This window comes from Carettochelys insculpta, chromosome 10 (assembly GCF_033958435.1).
Source record: "Carettochelys insculpta isolate YL-2023 chromosome 10, ASM3395843v1, whole genome shotgun sequence".
In the NCBI taxonomy this organism is placed as follows: Eukaryota; Metazoa; Chordata; order Testudines; family Carettochelyidae; genus Carettochelys; species Carettochelys insculpta.
In genome coordinates, this window is record NC_134146.1 from 48,484,368 (window position 1) to 48,508,408 (window position 24,041).

Here is a 24,041-nt window from a genome sequence, read left to right on the forward strand (position 1 = left end):
AAAGTAAAATGTTTATTTTTATGTGCACATCTGCAGAAGAATCCACACAGGCAGATCCTTAACTCTGCACAGGGCCTCACTTAAATTACTGGCGCTCTGACTGTATGGACCCATGGGGAAGAGCTGCACTATGTTCGTTCCTCTGGATTTGTAAATGATTAAATCATATGAAAGTCTGAAGATGGCATCTGAAATGAAGGGAAGAATGGAACTCTCTGATGCTAAACAAAGATAGTATTCATATTAGGGATCCATCAGCAAGAAAGATGGGAAGGGAACCATAACTTACCTCTTTTGGGTGAGAGGAGAAAAGAGTAATCTTGAAATTGCTCCAAGCAGTTTAAAAATACTTCTGTTATTTTAAGTGTAGTAGTTATGCCATACCTTTTGTTCTATAAAAAGAACAGTAATGTAACCAGTGGCCCTGGGAATACATGATAGAAGGCACTTTAGTCTACATTTAAGGCAAAAAATTCCTTGAAGTCCCACACATATTATACTGACAATGGTAATATTGTTTTTTCTTTCAATTAAAGGCCAGCCGGGGAAAGAAAAGGTCAGGTAGCACATGTAAAAGTCTACACAGTGACCATAATAAGCTGATATTTCACAACACCTAAATACTGGATCAAAACCACTGCTTTCTTAGACATTCTAAAAGGAGAAAAGGAGAAACTGGTTGCAATGTGACACGCTACAAAAATTCCACTTTAATCATGACTACATCAGTACTCTGAGAATCTACTGAATAGATTAAAATTGGAGAAGGTCAAAATGATTAGTGGATTCAATAGTTTTAATCCAATAGGAAAAATACTGTTTAATTCAATTTTCTTCATATTCTATCCCTCATATTCAATGAGCATTATTAAAAAGTACTTCATTCATCATGCAGATAATTTGGTAATTCAGAAGTGAACAGCCACAGTTCATAGTTCCCATGCTCTCCCCTACTTCTAAATTTGAAAGATGCAGTCTGTCTCCAGAACATTCAGAAAAATCTGAAAACGGAGGGTTACTATTTGCTCAGGCCTTTGTATATTCATTACAGACGTCCTTTCAGAAATCAGCTGAGACTGCAGATACTCCCTCCTTACTGACTAGCTGGCTCAAAGCAGCAATAATTACTCAGTAAGACAGTCGGCAGTACATTTCCACATCATGCCTGAGTAGAAACACATAAGGCACAGAGCTTAATGGGGAACAGCTAACCACTTGAGAAGTGCAACAATCACTGAAATGTAGTGTCTAAAGTACCTTTTAGTAATGAAAATAAATGTATTATAAAAATAAGGGAAACAAGATGCAGGTCCACATGTGGGGTGTGGTAGGCAGTTGAGAGGTGCAAACGCACCCCCCCATCGGCTGCCCTGCCCCGTCCCTGCTCCTTCCTTACTCTGATCCCCGGCCCCCTTTCCTGAGCAGCCTGGCCAGCGATTACAAGGGCAGGAGGGAAGCTCACCACTCACCACCAGATTTCTGAAGTCTCATTCTAATACAAGCATATATTTCAATCTCCTTCCTATTCAGCGAATAGAACTGCCAGAGCCTTCCAAAATGTAATTAGTACAAATGATTCCTACTCTACTGATACATGCACCACTACTCCAGTACTCCAAACTTTTATGTCTTTCATTCCAGACTGACCCTCTCTATTTCAACACTAGACCTAGCGCTAAGCTCCCTTCCATTCAGTCATGCATGATCCACATATCAGATTCACAGCTGAGAGATTGGTCTGGAACAGACCAAAGGTTAAAGGTCACATAACCTCACAAGAGTCTACAGACAAACCAGGTCAATCTCTTATTCTAGCAACCAGATACAATCTCTGAAAAGCAGCTCTGTATTGAAAACAGTGAGGAAAGTAGGAACAACCAAAATAATGCAACAGTTCTAAAAACTGGGTAAAGCACAGGCTAGGGCCCTGATAGTTTGTTCAGGATAACGTGAGTCCAAAAACAAGATGAAAAAGGGGGAATGGCAGCAAAATTCTCAATTAGAAATCTTTACATATAAAGAAGCCAACATTTTCTCCTGTCCAAATCTACAGTGATTTGATGCTTCTGATTTCACTAGCACCCACCTAATCTGAGAATTTTACATTTGTGCAAACCTGCAGTGAAATTACTACATGCAACACCTGTACTCTTATGAATACTGAACGTGACTGTTTCCCTCTTCAGTTCTGCATCGCTGTCTACTTGAACACAAAGGTTAAGTCAGACCAGAGCTGGAGGTTGGTCTAGGCAGGAAAGGTGACAAAGACAAGACAATGTCTACACTGCAAAGGGACACATAATATATAGCTTGAGTAGACGTATACATGGTGCACAGTGTGACAGTAGTAGCATGGATGATGGCCTGAGCTAGCTGCTGGGGTACAATCCCTCTGAAATTGTACTCATGCAGTTAATCCGAACAGCTTCCCATGCAGCCACATGGTTATTTTAGCATGCTCGTTCAAGCAGAGCTAGCATAGGAAAGTCTGACCAAGTTGGGAATTACACCTCCTAAACGCAGTGCACACATAGTCCAAGAGATAATACAGTCACAGACACACACTTTCAAAGGCTCTAAGAGAATAATGGCACCACCATAACCTCCATAGAGCAAAAACAAAGGTCAGCTATATACGCTGAACAGTTTTAGTCTTGTCTGTAGCCTTTGATACCATTGACCAAAGGGTCTGTTGACCTGCCTGTGGGCATTCCTGGAGTACACTATATCGTGCATGAATTCCATTGTTCTTTCATCTAAAAAATTCTAAAAGAAATTCTGATTTTAGGTAGCAGATCATCTTTTCCACTGGCTCCTTTATGGGGACTTCTGAAAGTGAATACTGTCGTGGTGCCTTGCAGGAATGGAGACATGCACAAAAGCCTGAAGTGAAACTGACCATCTGGAGGAAGCACAGTGTTGGGGTTCTTCCCAAACCTTTATACTGGAATCGTCAGTAATAGTAAAATGTGCGAATTCTCTCCTTACAAGAAACAAAAATCCTTTCAATAAGCACATGTTCCATTTATCAATTTTTATGCTTTCCAAAAACAAAAAAAAACCAAAACCAACCCCAACAAACTACAAAGAAAATCAATAGCTTTAGATACAGTTTCCTGGAGCTGGCAATTAATGTCACAAGACAGATGCCCTAATTTCCTTAGCCTGTCTGAATACAGATGCTCTTTAGAGCCTTGTATCAGCTCCTTTTTTTACCATACGTGCTTTATTACCATAAGAAACCACAAAAGTATTGTAACTTCAGCTAACAAGAGATCTGGATATGTTTAAACAGTATTCCCAGCATGACCTAGCCAGCCTCACGTACTCTGATTTATATGAAACAGCTTTATTTGCCTCTAATCGCAGCTGCTTGTGCAAGGAGTAGTATGAACACGGGCCCTGTCCCAAAGAGATTACATTCTAAAGAGAAAAGTGACTTTCAGAAAGTGTTTATGTTTACCCCAGCCAAAAAGGTGATTATGAAATGAGGATTGTAGGCTAGATGAGGAGCTGTCAATGTTATGCAAATTCTCCTCCATAAATCTTTGGTACAACTGCATTGGCTTATTTGCTTTATTTATGAATCGTGTTCAGAACATAGTGCAAGTTTCAGATATATATTCCCTCTGGCTCAGTGTTACTTTGTATGATCACTGAGAATACAGTCTTTTCTTCTATTTAATCTCTTACCTCATTACTTTGCTTTTCCCTGAAAGATTTAGAATAAGCATATAGTCCTACTTTTCCCTAGATTTTAGTCTTAATTTAGAAGCTGATGTGGTTGACTGTTCCAACACCTGTGTTATTACAATAAGTACTTCGGCCAGATGAAAGCCTGCCAAGAGTGATACAGTTTACTAACGGGATAGGAACAGCCTTTAGACTGCGGTTACAGCAGAACAGCTATACAGTCCCGTGTAAAAAAAAGATTAGAAATCACAGCAATGTAAGACTGTAGTAAACATTGGGAAAACGCCTACAATTTTATTTAGTAAAAACACAGATTCATGTCTTAAAAATTGAATTTCCTTCTACCACAGCCTGAAGAAACCACACTCTTTCTTCTTCAAGAGAGTGTGCCCTTCAGCAGTGGTTGGATTGTGATGTTACTTAGTTTTGCATTCTAAACTGTCTTACCTGGACCCCTGCTAGACTGGCTCAGAGGGAGACACACCATTTTGTTCTTCAAGGCCACAAGCATAGGTGGAATGTACACTGACCAACCACAGATGCCGTTTCTGCCACTTCTGACTTCAGGAGAGTGAACAAGTTTTCCCCAGTCCACACCAAACAGAAAATGCCCAAACTTACCATGAGCCAAAGCCCATGGCCCTCCTATCATAATCAGGTAAGTCTGGAGCAATCTTGCATGCTTCTATGTTCAGGTACTTAAATATGTGGATTTTTCCTTTTATGCATATCTACAAAAAAAGAAATTCATAAACATTAAGCACTTTGTTTCTTCAAAGAGCTGTAGAGACATTAAATATCTGTTGTGAATACTGTATTACCACACCCAAAGGTCAAATAAATGCTTAGAACATCCTTAAAACTCTTTACCCATTCTTCTGACCACTTCCATTACAAACTAACCATGATACTGATGTGTCACAGAATACAAGTATAATAAAAACTGGAAGCTTTTCCAAAAACACATGGATTACGTGGAACCCCTTCTGTAAGCTTGCTCATAAGAGATGATCACGTCAATGCTCTACGTAAACAAAGAGCTATATGTATGTACAAAGAGGTAAGATTTGGCACTACCCCAGAAGCGTCCTAACCTTGCTCCCACTACAGTAGCTTGCCAAGACCCAGGCCTAATTTCAATCAAATGAAGCCAATTCCAACTCCCTTCACCTTTAATATGTACACAGACTCTATAGCAGTGGTCACCAACTAGTTGATTGTGATCAGATGGTTGATCCTGGGGAGACTCCCTGATGATCACAATCAGGAGGCTCCCTGCTTCCCCTGACCTCATGTTGCCAGCCCTTCCTGGAAGCAGTCAATGCAGCCGTGTGTGTGGAGTGGGAACAGAGGAGACAGGCGCCTCAGTGCTCTGCTCCTGCCTGAAAATGCTTCTGCCGCCCCCACTATCCCAATGGCTGGGAATGAAAAACCGTAGCCAATGGGAGCTGACAGGGCGGTGCCAGCAGAGAGGTGCAGCACTTGAAGCCTTATGTCCCTTACTTCTCACTCCTCCCCAACCCGGGCCACAAAAGCGCACTGGAGCAGCATGGGGCCAGGCAGATAGGGAGTGTGCAGTAGCCTCGTTGTGCCACCACCTAGGAGCTGCACGCAATAAGTGCTGCTCAGTCACCTCTGCAAGGCTGGCCCCAGGTTCCCACTCCGCAAGGCTGCTCCAGCTCTTAGGGGAAATGAGGGGTGCAGGCGGGTTGGGAGAGGTGCACTTTAGAATCTGCGCTCCAAGAATTGTTCCATCGCCACTCTCAGTGGGAGACTGCACGCCAGTCCCAGGTCCCCAGTCGCCTCCTGTGCCAGCACTGCATAACTCCCTCCTGCACCCCAAGTCCTAACCCTGACACCCCCAGAGCCAGCACTCACACCCCATCCTGCACCCCAACTATGACCCTCCTCCCAGAGCCAGTACACATTCCCCCTCCTGCACCCCAGGCTCCTCATGTACCCAAATCCCCCTCTGAGAGTCAGCACTTTGCACCCCATCCTGCACCCCAGTCCTGAGCCCCCTCCCAGAGCCAGCACCCTAAACTCTAGTCCTAAACCAGAACCAGCACCTATCATCCCTTCTGAACCCCTTACAACACCTCAAACTCCTTCTCCCAAACCCCAACCTCCGCCTCGGCCCAGCAAGAGTGAGGTTAGGGAAGAGCGAACAACAGAGACACAGGGGACTGAAAGGAAAGGGCTTCAGGGAAGAGACAAGGTAGATCTGGGGTTGCCTTTAAAATTCAGAAAGCAATCTTAGGCTTAAAAAACTTGGGGACCACTGATCTATGGACACTGTCACAGCACTTTGCACTGATTTGGGGGAAGCAGCTCATTCCCAAGGGTGATACAGACATATTAAAGATGAAGTCAGTCACTAACCACATTGTATTTAGCCTCAAGGTTGCAGTTTGCGCAGTCTGCGGTATAATGACTGAAACTGCAATGCACTTTTAGGTCCTCAGCTCACTACTTAAAACAGCAGAGGGGCACAAGCATGTTTTTTGTTCATAAATCTTCCTCTCCTCCAAAGCCAACTTTGATCTAGAGCTACCGGCTTATTTTACTTACACTGTACAATGAGAAGGTTACTCAGAAGGCTAACAAAGAATTCTTGCAGCAACCACATACCTAACACAGTAGGAGAACCTACTTAAGGGAAGTGGCAGAATATTTCTGCCACGGGTTTCTTTAAAGTCTCTAGCGAAACACAGGTTCCTTAAAATGTTACTGTTCACAAACTCTTCAGTTTCCAATCTCACTCTATATCCTCCACTGAAGACAACTGTCATTTTAATTCAAACTATAATTCACCTGTGCAGGGGGTGACTGTAGAGGGTTGTTATCTAGTGTGATCGTCTGCAGATGCCTGAGGTTCCGATAACAAACCGGGATTGTTGTGATCTTATTGCAGGAGAAATCTAACCGAATCAAAGGCAATTCTGCAAGCTCTGGAGATAGAAAACAAACATTCACTCTAGTAGCTCTAACAAACAGTATGCTTGCTACCAGTTCTTCAGGGGAAAAGGTTACGTAGGGCAGACTTCCATCTGCTGATCTCACCTTCAGGTAAATGCACCAAATGATTTCTCCTGATGTTCAGGTCCCGCAAAGACTCCAGACAGCCAATCTGCGGAGGTACTGCCTGTAATTCGTTACAGCTTACATCCTGCAATACAAAACTGTAAAGTGAGCCACGTTTTTATAAATACAGTCAGCCTACTTAAATAAATCCCGGTGCTAACGGGCACTTCTTTCTGGTTTTGTGGGTGTATGTACATTAACTCATGTTCAAACATGTTCACTTATGAAGTGGTTTTCCCCCAGACTCAAGCACAAAAGTAATGTACAGTTGTCTCTGTTCTTTACAGGACCTAAACAGAACAGAAACATAAGTAAGGTGCTTTGCAGGTACTTTTCTTGTTGTTTCTGTTTCTTACACTTATTTGGTTGTGATTTTTGGTTTTGTTTTAATACTAGACTTGGTGGCTAATAAGTCTGTTTCTATGAAGAGTAACATTTGCATGCTTGTTATTATCACTTCACAGCGGGTGACTTGTTAGCTAACTGGGAGGCAGTGAAAAGTGATATTAGCAAACATACAGATCTCTCTTTTCACATCAGACTGAGGCTGCATCCTCACTCTGAGAGAAATTCAAATTTATTTATGTTGATTTTCTAATTTCCAAATTTACAGGTTGGATTTTGACCATCCTCACTTCACACCGTGCTCCCCACAAACTCAAGTCATTGCTGCCATACACACATCAGCTAACATCAACTGGTGCAGTAGTGCATTGTGGGAAGCTATCCCACAGTTCCCTCATCCCCACAGCATTCTGGGTATGCTCACTGGTCTTGACATCATCTTCCCCCACTGCATTTTCATCATTCCCCTCCCGATCCCTGAAAATATGTCAATCTCTGGAAATAATGCAGAAGACACTCAAAATAAGAAGAAAGAATTTTCGTTTTCCCCATACATTACACTGCCAACAGGGGCACAGAGACCGTATTCTCAACTGGCCATCCATCCCACCTCCCATCATCGCAGAAAAGAAGAACTGTTGGTTTTCCCCCAGCGGCAGCAACCCCAGGTATAGGTACTGGATGACCAGTTGAAGTATTCTCCCCTATCAGCAGCAAACCCCTGAGCTGCTGCAGGAGACTTTTCTGCAGAGGCAGCAGCAAGCCCAGGTATGGGCCAAGTGGGGGCAGGGGGGTATCGCTGGATGACCAGTTGAGCTGAGCCTTCCCCACATCAGCAGCAACCCCTTAGCTGGTGGGGGGGAGACTTTTCCCCGGCGGCAGCAGCAAGCCCCAGTATAGGCCAATGGGGTGTGTGTCGCTGGATGACCAGTTGAGCTGTTCCTTCCCCACAGTGGTAGCAAAGCCCTCTCTCTCCTGCACAACTGGCAGCATTGCCAGCACTGAATGGCAGGCACATCCTTTTGTTGGGTTGGGTTGGGGGCTACCCATGTGATGTGCCTGAGTGCGGGAAAGACCCAGACTGTGTGGTGCCTGTAGGGGACTGAAGGTAGTTTGCACACAAATGTAAACCACTCGGAAGAAGTTTCTTGGTGTGTTATGCGAGCACGACCCCCAGCACAGCCTTGGGGACACGTGGTAGGGTGGGGCAGGGGCTGGCGCCAGGCAGCACAGAAAAAGACAGCAAGTGTCCAGACTGAGCTGTAAACTCCCTGCAGGGGTTATCTGAATGGGTAGATACATGCACCTCACTAACAGCATAGAAAAAAAGAAGCCATTTCTCAGGTTTTCATAAACTATAAGCCCACAGCTGAAGGCTTGCTGCTCCTACTTGGAAAACCAGGCTCTTCCTGTTACTAGAGCAGCAGCCAGAGAGTAGCAGCGCGAGGAGCATTGTGGGTTACACATGGGACACCTCTGGAGGCTAATGAATTCAATTTTAAGATGTGACACTTCCACATTTCCATTTAATCGAACTTCTGAATTTGAGCTTGCTGCTATACCCGTCAGGTAATTGCAATTTTGTAATCTTGAGATCAGTGCTCCCAAAATCGAGCTAATGATCTTCACAGTGAAGACAGTTACGTTGTAAAATCGAGTTAACTGAATTAAATTTGAATTTATCTCGTAGTGTAGATGCAGCCTGACTCAGCCCTGTCGAGGCCAGCCACAAGTCAGGCCCTGAAAGGGGAGGTGCGCAGGGAGGCAGTGGGAGCTAGGTGTGACAGGGTGGACAGGTGAGGAGTCTGGGGAGGCAGTGGGGGCCAGAGGTGATGTGGGGGGGTGGTAAGCCAAAAGTCCTTCAGGATGGGGATGGATCCCTGCAGCCAGAGCCTGCTGATGTGCAGCCAAAGCCCAGAGCCCCTCAGAAGGAGCCCTCCACCATGTGACCAGAGCTGCCTTCCACCAACTCAGACTGAAGCTGGAAGCTTGAACCCCACTGCACCCTAGAAGGTGGGGAACTCACACTGGTTGTCTCCTCCTCCAGCACTTTTGGGTTCAGAGGACAGCAGGATCCAACCCTCCCTGCTGGCCCCAAGGGGTGGACTGTTGCTTTGCCTGCCCCCAAACACTGCCAAGGAGGCTATAACCACAAGAAAAGGCCCTGGTGGCCACATTCAAGAAACACTGCTCTATTTATAGGACAGGTATAACAAAGAGCAGGCGTAATCCACAAGGAACGTTTATCTGGAAAGCAGAATATATTATTAATGAATGTGGATGTCTTGATAGCACAGCATTTGCTGCACCAAAATTCCATTCGGATTCTATCTTAGGTATTTATCTGGACCCCATTTCCAATGCAGACGATACCTCACAGGCAATGTAGTTATGCTCACCATAGACCATGAAGTATGGGGCAGTATTACTGCCCCCATGTTACATATGGAGAACTGAGGCAGAGACAGACTTGCCCAAGGTCATTTTGGAAGTTGCAGCACAGTAAGGAATGGAACCTGGTCTCATGAATCCTGAGCTAGTATCCTAATGACCAGACCATCCTTCCCCGCTTGGTTGGATAAAGTTATTTAATCTTAGTGAAATACAAACACACTGGAGCAAGTAATTTATAAATTAAGAGCTGAAGAGCAATCGTTAACAGTAAGTAATGTACTCACCAGCTCTGTCAGTTGTCTGAGCTGTCCAATTTCTTCAGGCAGTGAGATCAACTTATTATTACTTGCTATCAAAACTTTCAATGGTAGATTACACATATGTACTGGCAATGTTGAAAGCTGATTTCGACTTTTGGGTTGGGAAAAAAAAAGATTCAGAATATGGGAAGAGACCATTTACCAATTTTAACACCACACAAGAGAATATCACAATCATATTCTATTTTGACAGGATATTAAGAATATGAAGCCAATTTTGTCACACATTTACAGGAGAGCTTCTATCTTGCAGTCTGTTCTTTACACCTCTTTATTATCCTTTGCTCTACCAAGATGCATTGTAAACAGATGCTCTGAGTCTGCTACTACTCCTGGGGATCAGGTGGCAGGGCCTTTTTGTAGGAGGCTTTTAGGCTCTGAAGCTTACTTATTCTTTTACTGTCTGGCCATTTTTAGGCATCATACAGATACTTTTTCTGTCTTTTTTTAGCTAGGGTAAAATCAGCCTATTAACTGCCAAGTGCATGTTTTAATAGTTTAATTTAATTTGTAACAGAGTCAATTATTGTGGTGATATGCACTTAAGAAATTCCTGTCACGATGAATTTGTAACAGAGAAGTAGTGGGTCTGCCCCACGAAAGCTCATCACCTAACAAATTATTTTGTTAAAGTGTTACATGACTGCTTTTTTGTTTTGACAATGAATTTGGACAGGTGCAACCCAGTATTTGACACATCAAAATTTATGACCGTCAAAGCAAACATGAGGTCATTAACTGGACTGAAACCCCAGTGAACAAATTAGACAGGAAAAAGATGATTTATAAAATAAGAATACTATGATTTATTTGTAAATGGAAGCTATCAGACTGGAAAATGACAAGAAAACTAGGAAAAAGTTAACGCTATCTTAATGAGGTTTTAATAAAACATTAAACTCAAGTTTAACACAAAGTGGCATTGTTCTTTTTGTGTGTGGCATTTAGACTTCCTACAACAAAATCCTATTCCTGAGCACTAGAAGAACCAATTTCGGCTGGTAACAAGGGATAATAATTTGAAATGCACCTGTTAGAGAACACGCAATAGGAAATCCATCTCTGACTCATATCCTATTCCTACAATGAACACCATAAAGCAAAAAAGAAAGATAAGCAAAATTTAACTGGCACAGGGGTAACACCAGGTGTAGTGCAGAATGTTTTTTTTTGTGACAAGTACCATTACTAGTTCGTAACAGGCCTCAGCATACCTCTTGAAATGCAAATTTTAGTAATGCAGGTTACATATGCAGTTCAACTTTAAGAATAGGATACAAAATAGTTATGCTGCAGGTCAGGAAATTAAGTTATTACAGGTAGACATGTATTTATGTTTTGTGAAAAAAATTGTTGAAAAGACATTATTACATTAAAAAAAAATCCGTACAGCAAACTCTCGAGATACACGCAATCAAGTTGTGTGTCTTGGGTTAATGTAACTGCTGCCCTGATGGGGTGACAGCCACTGCTCTCAAGGGTGGCAACCATGAGTCAAGCTCCCTGACAGGAGCAGTTAACCAGTCTCTGGAGTGAAGGGAGCTTGGAGCCAGGAAACTGCTGTCTGGTTCCCAGGAGCACAGGGGAGCTGGGAGCCAGGCTGCCCCATGTTCCCAGCTTCCCTTCACTGGCTGGAGCCAGGAAACTGAAAAAGGCTGCTGCCCTGCTCACTTTACCCTCTCTGCAAGCAGAGGGGAGCCAGGAGCCAGGCTGCTGCCTGATTCTCAGCTCCCCACCATTTGTGGGACTCGGGAAACAGACAAACTGGTCAGTTTCCCAGGTCCTACAAGTGTCCTGGAGATGGGAACCAGCTTGCCCCCTAGTTCCCAGATCTCTGCCACTCTGGGAGCCAGGAAACTGAGCGGTCTTGCAGGGCTGGTCAGTTTCCAAGCTCCTGCAAGCTCAGGGAAGACAGCAACCAGGCTTCAGCCTGGTTCCATCTCCTCTCAACTTGAACGAAAATCTGACTTACATGGGAATGCCACCCCCACATAACTCAAGAGTTTACTGTATTTTATTAGAAGTTGTGATAAAATACTTTTCTCTTGGGACACCGCTTGACAGCTAATAAGTGCTGACAATTTAAATGCAAATGAACTTCTTTTAAACTGGTATGTCTGGATTTTGTCCAAAGACTACCGGATTATATATTATGAGGGGGACTCCATACAGCTAAAATTAAACTAAGTTTTGCATTGCATTGTCTTTGTGAGACACTACTGTGCCATCAAACCCCTCAATTTTCTGTCAATAACTTCCTATAAGGCAAGGTTTTGCTTTTCAAAGCAAGAAAGAAAATCCATAAGAATGAGTAATCTGCCAGCAGCAGATTCTATATTTTAGACAGTATATCCTGGGTGTGTTTTACGACATTGCTTTAAATATAAAAAGTGCTCTATCCAATGTCTAAGGTACATAGACAAACAATATATTGTGCATTCAAGAAAGTTTATTACATGCATAGTTAATACCAATTACTTTAAAATACACACAGAGTGGGTATTCACAATTTAAATTGCAGTTAAAATATGGTGAGTAGCCACTATTTTTTAAGTTAAGTATTTAAATTAAAATGGCTAACACAGTTCATTTTCCATGGAAAGGACAGAGGCAATATTACCCTTTCATTGCTCATTCAATTTCAACTACTTCTGAATTACACCATTTTTAAAGGAACAAAAATCCTTGATCCACTCAAAGTATAACTTAGAAACTCAAGAAACATTTACTTCTCTCAGCCCCACATACTCAATTACTGGCTCTATCCTCATTCTCTATTCATTCACATACAAACAGAGACTGTCCAGCTCTATCTGAAGTAGATTTATGCTGCTTACTTCCTCTGACTTCAGCAATTTGTTCCATATGCAGACTGGTTTTAAAAAGAAGAAATTCTGATTAAATTGCTTAATTGCCAGTTGTCTCCTCAATGTCAGTCTGCGACCTCTTATTTTCAAATTAGTCTCTTAAAACAGCACTCAGACTAGTATCGACCCATTCCTTTTACTTTAGGAATCTAACAAGCATGGCATTTATTTTCTTATTCAAGATGTACTGTAAAATACCTACATTTACACATCTCTACTAAAAAGTCTTTGCACAATTAGAATTTTTCAGACTTCCAATTTCTGACATTATATAGCTCAAAGATACCTGCTTAATCACTCGATTGATCTTTTCTTTGCTTCGATAACGTAAGTCTAAACAGGATCACAAACATTTGACATAAACAGCATAAAAATACCCAATGTTTTTGGCTTTAATGTTACAGAGAGGGTGACATTTCTGTTACACCAAGAACAACAAGGTGACACCTTGAAGAGTAACAATTTTATTATGGAATAAGCTTTCATGAGTTGCAACTCACTTTATGAGATGCATAAGGTGAAAGAAAAAGAAAAACAAATAGTAGGAATAGAGCTGTGACTAGATCTGAAAAGGAGGGTCTGTCCCACAGAAGCTCATCACCTAATAAATCATTTGGTTAGTCTTTAAAGAGTTACATGACTGCTGTTCTCTTTTGTTAGACTCAGAGGGGGTAGCCTTGTTAGTCTGTAGCATCTCAAACAACAAGCAGTACTGTAGCACCTTAAAGACCACCAAATTTATTTATTAGGTAATAAGCTTTCATGGGTAAAACCCACTTCCTCAGATTTGTGTGTGTTACATCAGAGTTAATTCAATCAGGATGGATGTGGATAAGAAGGTGAGAATAACTAAAGTAGAAAATTACCTACTGCAATGAGAGCCAGTCTCAGACTCATTCTGATGGTGTCAATAAATTGCACATAAATTCCAGATCAGCAGTTTCACATTGTAACTTTTTGTGACCTTTTTTTGGCTTGAGGATGGCAACTTTACAATTGCGTCCAGGGAAATTAAAATGTCCTCTTTTGTAGGTTACCACTATTGATGTCTGATTTGCATCCCCCAAGCTCCAACCAGGGGTATTCTATCTGCTGCTCAAGATCCATAAACCTGGAAGCTCATCATCTCAGGCACTGGCACTCTCACAGCAGGATTTTCTGGCTATATAGACTCTCTCCTCAGGCCCTAAGCTACCGCCTACCTTTGAGGCACCACTGACTTCTTCAGTAAACTGAACTCCATTGGCGATCTTCCAGAAAACACCATCCTGGCCACTATGAGAGTATAAGTTCTCTGTGCCAATTTTCCATACAAAGGACTACAAACTGTCAGGAACTGTATCCCCAACGATATGATGGCACAGCTGGCAGCTCCGCTTTGTGACTTTGTTCTCACTCTCAACCATTTCAGATTTAGTGACAATTTATATCTTCAAGTCAGCAGCCTTATGGCCCCACAATATGCCAACATTTTACTGAAGGTCTTAGAACGACGCTTCGTCAGCTCTCCTCCCCAAGTGTCCAGCCCCTGTGTGTGTTACGCTGATGACATCATAATTGGGACCCACAGGAAGGAGGTTCTTGAAGAATTTCACTGAGGTTTCAACACTTTCCACTGACATGCATCTGACGAAGTGGGTTGCTACTCATAAAAGCTTATACCATAATTGAATTGTTAGTCTTTGAGGTTTTACTGGACACTCTGTTGTTTTGGCCTTAATGTCACGATTAAAAAAGAAAGGCTTCAGACTACTCAGGTAGCTGGGTTTCCATGTGGCTTTAACCACTAGAACTACTGTATTTATTTTGGAGCAGAATCTGTCTGCATTACTTCAGCTGCAGCTTGTTTCTACTTCTTTACATGACCCATTCCTCATCCAAGTCTGAATTTTACATTATATCAGTGAAGTTTTCAAGCTCAAGCTAAAATAAGAATGGCACATTAACTAAAGCTAACAGGAAAAAGTCACAGAAAAGTAGAAAAACCTAGCCACAGGTGATTTCTGCTACTTTATTAAAAACTATCACTATTGCCCACTTAATTACTTATTAACACCCAACCGTCACCAATAAGAAGCAAGGATATTTTATTATATACATCCTAGCATGTCATGTCATAATAATCACTGTACTTAACTTCAAATTAACATCACATCTGCTGCAAAGAAAAGCCAATGGGTCTAGTTAAAGGGACACGGTCAATTTAAAATACAAATTGTGCCTGAAAATATTTTAACGCCTACTACAACATCTAAAAATTATCATAACAAAGATTAGAGGACGTTATTCTTCTATTTTCATCTTTTTTTACTTTGAACATTTTAAAATACTTTTGAGTACAAGTTATTTTTCACCATTTCCCTAGCATGGCAGGGCTGTTAGTCATTTGTATAAGTCTTTCATACAGCAGCAGGATTAAAAAAAACATATAAAACATCAGCACCTGTTTACTATATCACTAGAACTAATAAGACTAGATGACCTTTCATTTTTGTGGAACCTTCCACCAGAAGATCTCAAAGCGCTTTACAAGTATTACTCAATCAATGGCCCAGTGAGGTAGGTGTCACTATTTTATAGACAGGGAAAGTGACACACAAAGGTGCAGTGACTTGCCCAAGATCACACACAAAGCCTGTGGTAGGGCTGGGAACAGAATTCAGATCTCCTGAGTCCCAGTTGTGTACTCTGTCCGTGAGTTTATCTTTCCTCTTTCATTACACATAATACCCAAATAAGTTCATTTATGGTTCAGAACCTCAAGAGCTGTCATAAAAAATTCCATAGGAAAGAAGAGAAAATACAAAAGAAATCCCTTTCCATTACAGACCTGCATGAGAAAATAAGAGGAAAAGGATTCCAGATTGGTTAACGAGGACAAGTGGGCAGTTTATGTTTCCTATGCCAAGATTTTTAACAAGCATGCAAAAGCAGATTTCTGATAGTCCTGAATGCCAAAAAAATTATTATGTTCTGATGTCCCCTCATTGAGGTAATTGGTAAAATACCACCCCAGAATAGTGAATATGATGGCATGTAGTATCAAGACACAGGTTATATATTACATTTGTGTTATCTTCCAATGCTCCAAAGGTTAAAAGATAATATAGATAATTAAAGCCAAAGTTTAAATGTGATGGTACCTGATATTTAGAAATGTTAAAGACTGTAGGTTCAGAATGGCCTCTGGTATGTAACGAATGCAGTTCTGGTACAAGTTAAGGCTCTCAAGGGAAACAAAGTGACAGGCTTCTACAGGAAGCTCCGAGAGTCTGTTCTTTGACAAATCTGTAGGGAGGAAAAAAAAAGAAATGGAGAATTAATCACCAAACAAACGAGTTCTTTTAGTCTGGCATTGTACCTTGGTATATATGGACAGTTTTTGATGCATTATGGGTGCTATAAATATAAAATAATAATGGTTGCCAGCAGAAAGCCTTTGTACCGTGTCCTTTCAAATATAAAAGGTATGTTATGACAAATCACAAAGTTATAGTTTCTGGGTTTGTTTGTTCACTTTCTGTGGAGGAGGGGGAAACTGTGTTCGTAAGGATCACAGGACAGTTCCCAGAACGTATGGCTTCCTTACACACCCTAACTCTCAAAAGTGACATAGATCTACTACCAAAGGCAAGAGAGGTTGCTTGGTGTCCGTCCTAATTTCCTTTAGATATGCTGCCTGTTCAGCCATTTCACCTTTTCAATGCCCAAAAGGGCAAACATTTACTGAAAAATCTCTAGTCAACCAGAACTACTGTTGTGCATGATTAAAACCAAACATAGTAACGTTTTATTTGTTTTTGTGAATTATTAAATATGCCCATTCTCAAGTCAAGACACATTATAGTGAAAAGCATAAATACAAAGCTTACAAGGTAAATTGAACAGCAACTTCTTTTTCCACATTAAGGGCAACAAGTTACACTTCATTATCCTTCACAGACCCCACCCAACAATGCAGTCTGTGCCTGGAAAACCTAACACATCAGAGTGACCTTCACGACACACTGTAAGACCTCTTTCGAAGTAGAGGGGCCCCTCTACTGAAAATGCCCTGCCAACAGTTTCTTCCTGATTGAACCAGAAGGATGTTTAATATGGCTGCCTTTTATTTCAATCGTGCATATTTTATGAGAGACAGCTTCCAAAGTACCCAGAACTCAGCTGATTCGGGTTTTATAAATCTAAGCCATTCTTAGACTCGTATCCAGAAAAAACTGGAAGCTCGTTCAGCTCACCAAGTATTGGAGTAAAGTGTCTTCCCCCACTTCCACCCCCCAAATCCCCAAAACAAGCAGTGTTATTTAAGTGGGTCACTACATTTTGTACAAGCTGAAGTTACAGAAGGGCCTTCAGATATAACATCATGTAAAATTCTTTCCAGTAATCCAATTTTAAAGTGTAATTATTGCTAGATGTAGCAAGAGCCAAAACGGATATAAAATGACGCAGGCTTCACAATGTACTGATGGGACAAAACGAAAAATCATGACAAATGTGCTACTTGGGAAGACAATAAAACATCAAGACTGAATTTACGTGACAAATGGCAGACACTCACACATATAATCAGAGGAGATGGAACAATTGTGGTCCTTTCTTTCAGCTGCTTGCTTCCCATAATCTAAGCTGTTAAAATGTAAACTTAGTTTAAACTGGGCTGAATATCAGAGAGCTATATCAGTCATCTTAAATCCTAAATTTAGACATAAATCAAATACACTTCCAGGTCCAATAAATCCAAGCTGGGTGCCACCCATGCACCAGTGGGGCAGCACATTCTTCACAAGCTCTGGCTCCCTCATTGGGAAGGTGAGATGACAAATTAGAACCCTTTAGGAGCCTGCAAGTGAATCACCAGGATAAACAAGTAATGACAAACAGGAGTCACAAGTAAGCAACTCCATCCTTGTGTGCCAGTCTGTCTTCAACTGCACCAAAATATGCTGACAGATCTAAAATAACCTGTGAAAACATTGGATATTGACTTAGAGGAAGTGGAGAGCCCCAGGTATTGTCAGAGTTACCATGTAACCGGGTCTCCAGCTGTGGTGTGCGGGTGACAAGCAGCTTTTTTACAGTCAAAGTGTGTCTCAAGGAGTCCCTCACCCCCTTTCATTCTCCACCTGCAAGAGTGGAATGGGTGTGAGGGGGGCACTCAGTGCTTCCTCCAGAGATGACTGGTGCTGAGAGTGAGGCTTGTAATTTAAAGGTTCACTCTCTCTCTCTCCCAACAGCTTGAGTCGCCCCCACCTTATCAGGAGCCACACCTCCCTGCAGCTCCCAAGTGTTAACTACACACCAAGTGTCAGCAAACAACTGGAGCTGCAGGGAGGTGGCAACCTAGGCTAGTGAATGAGCCACAGAAGTGGCCCTCAAGATTGTCCTAACCAAGCCAGTCTCCTGAGCTAGGGTAGTTTTGCTGAGAGTGCTTGCATACTTTAAATGTGCAAGGTGCGCAGACTGATCTGTAGCAGCACTTTGGATGTAGAGGGAATGCACGGCTTTCACAGTTAATATTGTGTACAATCAGCACGCACCTCAATTCACATGCCTTTGTTTCACGTGCGTTTCTCTTTTGTAATACCAACAGGAAAAATCTACACAGACAAAAACCAGTGGAATCTGGCAACCCCACACAGAGGCAATAGTAAACAAAATGCCTCATGGGCCACACACTGAATCCCTGTGGGACATAGGTAGCCCTTAGGCCACAGGTAGCCCACAGCCGCTTTAGCTTCAAAGAGAGAGCAGCAAAAGCAGTGGCTCTCCCTGCAGTCCCAGCTGTTTGCTGCTGTACCAAGCTTGCCAGGTCCAGGAAGTGGGCCTGGCAGCAACATGTGACTGAGTTTGGCCAGCAAACCCAGGCAAAAATCTAGCAAGGCATCTGACGCCACATGCCCACCCCCCAGCCCCGCCCATTGCCTCACCTGTAGTTCAATGGGCAGGCATGCCCTACAGGACTGAAGCCTCAAGTCCCCCTTCCCTGCAGGGTTGACACCCTGATCCCAGACAGGAATGTCCCATGGGGCTTAAGCCCCCAGCCTCCCTTCCCCGGCAGGGCTGAATGCCTTGAGCCCCAACCAGGCACTCCCCGCTCTTTAATGTCTGCAGATTGTCATGTGTGGCTCAGAGGGTTAGTAAATTTGTCCACTGACTACATAAATAACATTCTTCCTTCCTCCCATTTCAGCTGGGAGAGACAAAACACGACAAAAAGTGATAACATATTACTTTCAGCCAAGAAACAGACTCTTGAACAGCTGTCTAGTAAGAGATGTTGGCACTCTATTTTCTCAGAGGGAACTGATGAAAATACCCTCCAACAATAACGGGAACAACTACCTCTCCCAGGAAGAACGAGGCCAAATCAGAGGTGGTTGTTCCAAGTTTTTCCAGACCCTTCAAAACCATGCTGAAACTCAAATAGTAAAGACTATTCATTGCTGCCTTCCTCCTCCCATCCGTCTCTGAATCCATGGTTCTGCTACCAAGGATAAGAGAGTTCACACCTAAGATTAAAAATATTAGACTGAATTAGCTTAAATACACCTCAGTGTATGAAAGAGTTGACTCTGTAGTAAAGTAGATATAGTCTGGATTAGCCATGTTTTTGAACACCTCAAATAGTTCAAGTGTTCAAGAATTTGTGGATGCTACCGGAAGCAAAGCAGCATACAATTTCAATAAGTCTTTATGTCATAGGCAGACTTCACACAAGACATCTCCCAGGGATATTTCAGTCCGGTGGCTCCTAAACTTTATTGGTTAAAGCACCACCTTCTTATAAAATTATTATGAAATGAATGACGGAACACCACGCTCACTAACCACCAATGATTACAAGTACCATATTCTGGGATCGCTTCTCTAGACATTTTCCTTTCCAAGAATTCTTGCTCTTTTACAATTTGAGTCTCAGTAAAATTTTATTGGAAAAATAATAGCAAACATATAAGAAAACTTGGCAAACATGATATAACTGCTATTTTCTGAAGGCGGAAGCCACTGCAAAATCAAAATTAAGTATGAAGAAACATTATACTGAAAAACAAGGAATCTTGCAGAATGTATTCAAATTAAGTAAATTAGGCCACAGCACAGAGGCAGAAAAGCGTGTATAAAGCAAAGGCCTCACAGTTTTCAAACAAGGCTTACCTAAACTTAGTGTAACTTTTACAACTCAGAGTATCTCAGTGTAGTAGGACTTCAGGAGCAATCTGATGAACTGGATTTATGCATACAAAACATTCAGAATACAACCGAGTTAAGGCAGCAGCTGAACTCTAAACCATAAAAAGGTGGCTTAATGTATTTAAGATTAGTCAATGGCACAGCAGCAGTTTTACTCAAATGGAGGTTACCAGTTTGCCACCCTCTGCTCTAGGGTTGCTTTATAGAAAGGCCAGAAAGACATTACATGTTGTGAGGGGAGCAGGGAACTTCCATAGGAAGAGACCAAAATGACTGTAAAAATAGGAGCTGCTTAACAGGAGAGAATACCTCAAGAGCCTGACACAGGATCAGAAATTACATCAGTAAATCAAAATGCCAGTGTGAATGTGAAAACAGCAAATGTAGCGTTCCAGTTGCAAACTATGAAGACTCAACAAGTATACATAGTACATCTTAATTTAAAATTCCAGGTAATCCAAGCCACCTGACTGTCCCTACCCTTGTCTTTGCCAACTAAACAGAATTTTGCATGGTGGCATCATTTAATTGCTCATTTACTCTGAAAACTTGAAGATTACCTTCCCACCTCTTCTGTCCCCTTGCCCCTTGAACAACCAGACTCAGAAACAGTTTAAACAATACAGTAGTCTCATTATGCACCAATTTAACAAAATAAAATCCCTAAGTGAAGAGGCTCTCTCTAGAAACAGCAGGAGAGAACAGTTACAAAGAGCAATAAAGTGATTGGTCATATAGAAGGACCTGTCAAATTCACAGTCTGTTTTGGTTTATTTCACATAGTACTTTAAAATAATCAGCTTCATGATTTCACTTATTTAAATCTGAAATTTAACAGCGTTGTAATTGCAGGTTTATTGATCCAAAAGAGCATTGTGAGGGGCGCTGCTGCTGGCGATGGTACTGCCTTCAAAGTTGGGCAGCTGGAGAGCAAAGGCTGTTGGCCTAGGGCCCAGCTCTGGAGGCAGAGCTGCTGCCAAGAGCAACACAAAATAAGGGCAGCATGGTATGGTATTGCCACTTTTACTTCTGTGCAGCTGCCTGCAGAGCTGGACCCTTAATCGACAGCCACCACTCTCCAGCCATCCAGCTCTGAAGACATCAGAGCAGAAATAAAAGGGACATGCTATGATATGGTCACCCCTATGTCCACACTGCTGCTGGTGGGATGCTGCCTTCAGAGCTGGATACCTGGCCAACAGCCACCACTGTGGCCTTCCAGCTCTGCAGGCCGTGCAGAAGAGTGGAAATAACACAACCCTTCTAAAATGAACTTGCAATTGTCCTGAAACTCCCTTTTGGGTCATGACACGCAATTTGAAAAATGCTGGTCTCCTTCATGAAATCTGTATAGCACAGGGAAAAAGCATAACAACAAAAACAGATTTCACAATGTATATGTTCTTTATAGCAGTGAATTTGGTAGAGAGCCCTCGCCATACAGAGTAAAACAGTACAGTGATCCAGAGTAAATTGAGAGAGAGAGAATACACAATAAGGAAAAGGAATTTATTGAAAGCAAAAAGCATCCTAACATTTAAAGTTATTTATATGACATCTCAAACATTCTTCTTCTGCTGAAGGGGAAGTAACAGTAAAGTGGGAGTAGCACTGGAAAAACAAAGAGCTGCAGATGTCACCTCTCCAATTCGCACATCATAAAATTCCCACAAACAGCTGGTTCCCCATTTCTCAACAAATCTTTTAAGGTCAGAGAGGTGACGTCTACACAAGAGGGTTTTTCCAACAAAACCGGGCTTTTCTTAAAAAAGCCCGCAGAGCATCTATACACAAAATGCACTTTGTCAACAGACTGTCAACAAACCCCAGCACATCACTGGCAGCATTGTGCCTCTCTGCATTGGAAAATAACATCTTCGCCGACAGCTTCCTGTTGACAAAAAAGCCATGCAGATGCTCCAGGAGGCTGGCTGTCGACAGACAGGGCTTCTGGTTCACCGGGCAGCCCTGTTTGCTGAGCTTCCATTTGGCCATTCTGCCAAGAGCACAGCCAAGCAGTCTGGCCATTCTCTTTGGACAGAGTGGACTGCTCTTTCAAACTGCTTTTGTGTGTGGATGTGATCTGTTGACAGAAGTTTTGCTGGAAGATCTCTGCCAATGGTAATGTCCGTCGACAGACTGTTGTAGTGTAGACGTAGCCTGGTGCTTTAGGAAGGATTTGTTATTACTGAGAAAGACCTGAATGTTTTTACAAGACACACTTCAATACTTTTACAAATACAATAGTTTCATTTATATGACAAATGACTATAGGCAAATTAAGAAATACCACTCTCATAAATCTATTATACAACAAGCTATTCTAAGTTTGCTAAAAATGGGTCAGTTTTTTCGGATGATCATGTGAGACTTTTTTAAAGAACATTTCCTCTTTTCTAACTAAGTTCTTTATTAAAGTTAAAAACCCAGCTATATGAATTAAAGAAGTGTCATAACAGAACCAGACTGCTAGTGTTTTCCATATTAATCAGTGTCTTGTCCTGACAGGTGGGAAATCCAATTTTATCTGTGACCTGCAGACAATACATTTACAGTTGCTTCCTGCATATTAGGTATAAGCCCTCGCTACACTCAAAGAAGAATGCTATAAAGATACAGAAGTATTTTTGTGCAGGATTATTTTCTTTGAAGGGCAAGAGGATGTTCTGCATTGTCTAAAACATCCCTCAGTATAAAAAGGATGTGGATGTGCAGGAGCAGGTTCAGTGGAGGACAACAAAAATGATTAAGGGGCTGGAGCAGATGACCTATGAGGATAGGCTGAGGGATTTTGGCTTGTTTAGTTTACAGAACAGAAGACGTAGGGGGTGAATTAATAGCAGCCTTCAACTTCTTGAAGGGGAGCTCTAAAGAGGAGTGTGAGAAACTGTTCTCAGTGGTGTCAGAGGGCAGAACAAGGAGTAATGGTCTGAAGTTGAAGAGGGAGAGGTGTAGTTTAGATATGAGGAAAAACTACTTCACCAGGAGGGTGAAGCATTGGAATGCATTGCCTAGAGAGGTGGTGGATTCTCCATCCTTCGAGATTTTTAAGTCCCGGCTTGACAAGGTCGTGGCTGGGATGACCTACTGGGGGTTGATCCTGCTTGAAGCAGGGGGCTGGACTAGATGACCTCCTGAGGTCCCTTCCAGCCCTATGAGTCTATGACTCTATGATCAGTAAACAAGAATTATATGCAGATATGTGTTGGGTGGTTTGCAAGCACCCTCAAGTAAGTCTAGTGGAAAGCAAACAATCCAAGGAACACAATGATATAGCCACGAAAAATGACAAGAGGTATCATTTCAGCAGCAAAATAATCAACAAAATGTATATGGTATATGGCTAGTACAAGGGAACAGGGGAAATATCAACATGAATGAAGATCTAAAACACAAATTGTTGTTCTGTGAGGAATTCCACATTCAGAGTCTGGAACCACATGAAATAACTTCAGTTCCCTTATGTTTACATACACACTGACTCAATATTTTCACAATGGTGACACTAATTGGGTACAGATGCTACGGTTACCAGCTTCACGTAAAAAATTAATGTATAAACTTCCACGCACTAGCTGATGTACCCTGCAGATGAAATTGTGGATCTGAACAAACTTATTTGTGACAATGTCTCCAACACAACCAGTTTTCTCCTGTAGGAATTACCTTCCTATATTATAATGTCCTTTAGAGTCAGTCACAAATTGTTCATTTTGAAGACTGTCTTTATGTTTGATCATTCAATTTTGATATAGTATTCTAAAAACAAAATCATCACCTCCATTACTAAAATTACCAATGTTTCTTTGGCCCAGTTTAAGCATTACGTTGGCATCCTTTCATGTAAACATGAGTATTCTCCTTTTGAGCATCTTCAAAATACGCTAGCGAGAAAGAAGAGCTACACTACAGTGTATTCAAAATGTACAGTGCAGTGTGCTAGTCACAAATGTAACACACATATATACTTTTACAACTGATATAGACATTTGCTGGCTTATCATACCAAAAGAAGAGCATGTAGCAATGCTTATAATTACATTCCATTATAAACCCCTAATTCTGATACAGGTTCAACCTCTCTAGTTCAGCACCCTTGGGATCTGACAGGTACTGAACCAGAGAATTTGTGGGACCACGGGAG

General features: G+C 41.9%; 1 protein-coding gene across 4 annotated transcripts in view; it reads right to left on the reverse strand.

Annotated features, from left to right (window-relative positions):
- LRCH3 (leucine rich repeats and calponin homology domain containing 3) overlaps positions 1–24,041 on the reverse strand; it is a 114,066-nt gene that overhangs the window by 51,924 nt on the left and 38,101 nt on the right. For all 4 annotated transcript variants that reach the window (XM_075003778.1, XM_075003781.1, XM_075003779.1 and 1 more), the window contains exons 2-6: positions 15,847–15,991; positions 9,801–9,927; positions 6,757–6,862; positions 6,508–6,644; positions 4,315–4,424 (exon numbers count right to left, since the gene is read on the reverse strand). In XM_075003778.1, coding sequence (XP_074859879.1) covers positions 4,315–4,424; positions 6,508–6,644; positions 6,757–6,862; positions 9,801–9,927; positions 15,847–15,991 — 625 coding nt within the window. The remainder of the gene's footprint in view (positions 1–4,314; positions 4,425–6,507; positions 6,645–6,756; positions 6,863–9,800; positions 9,928–15,846; positions 15,992–24,041) is intronic.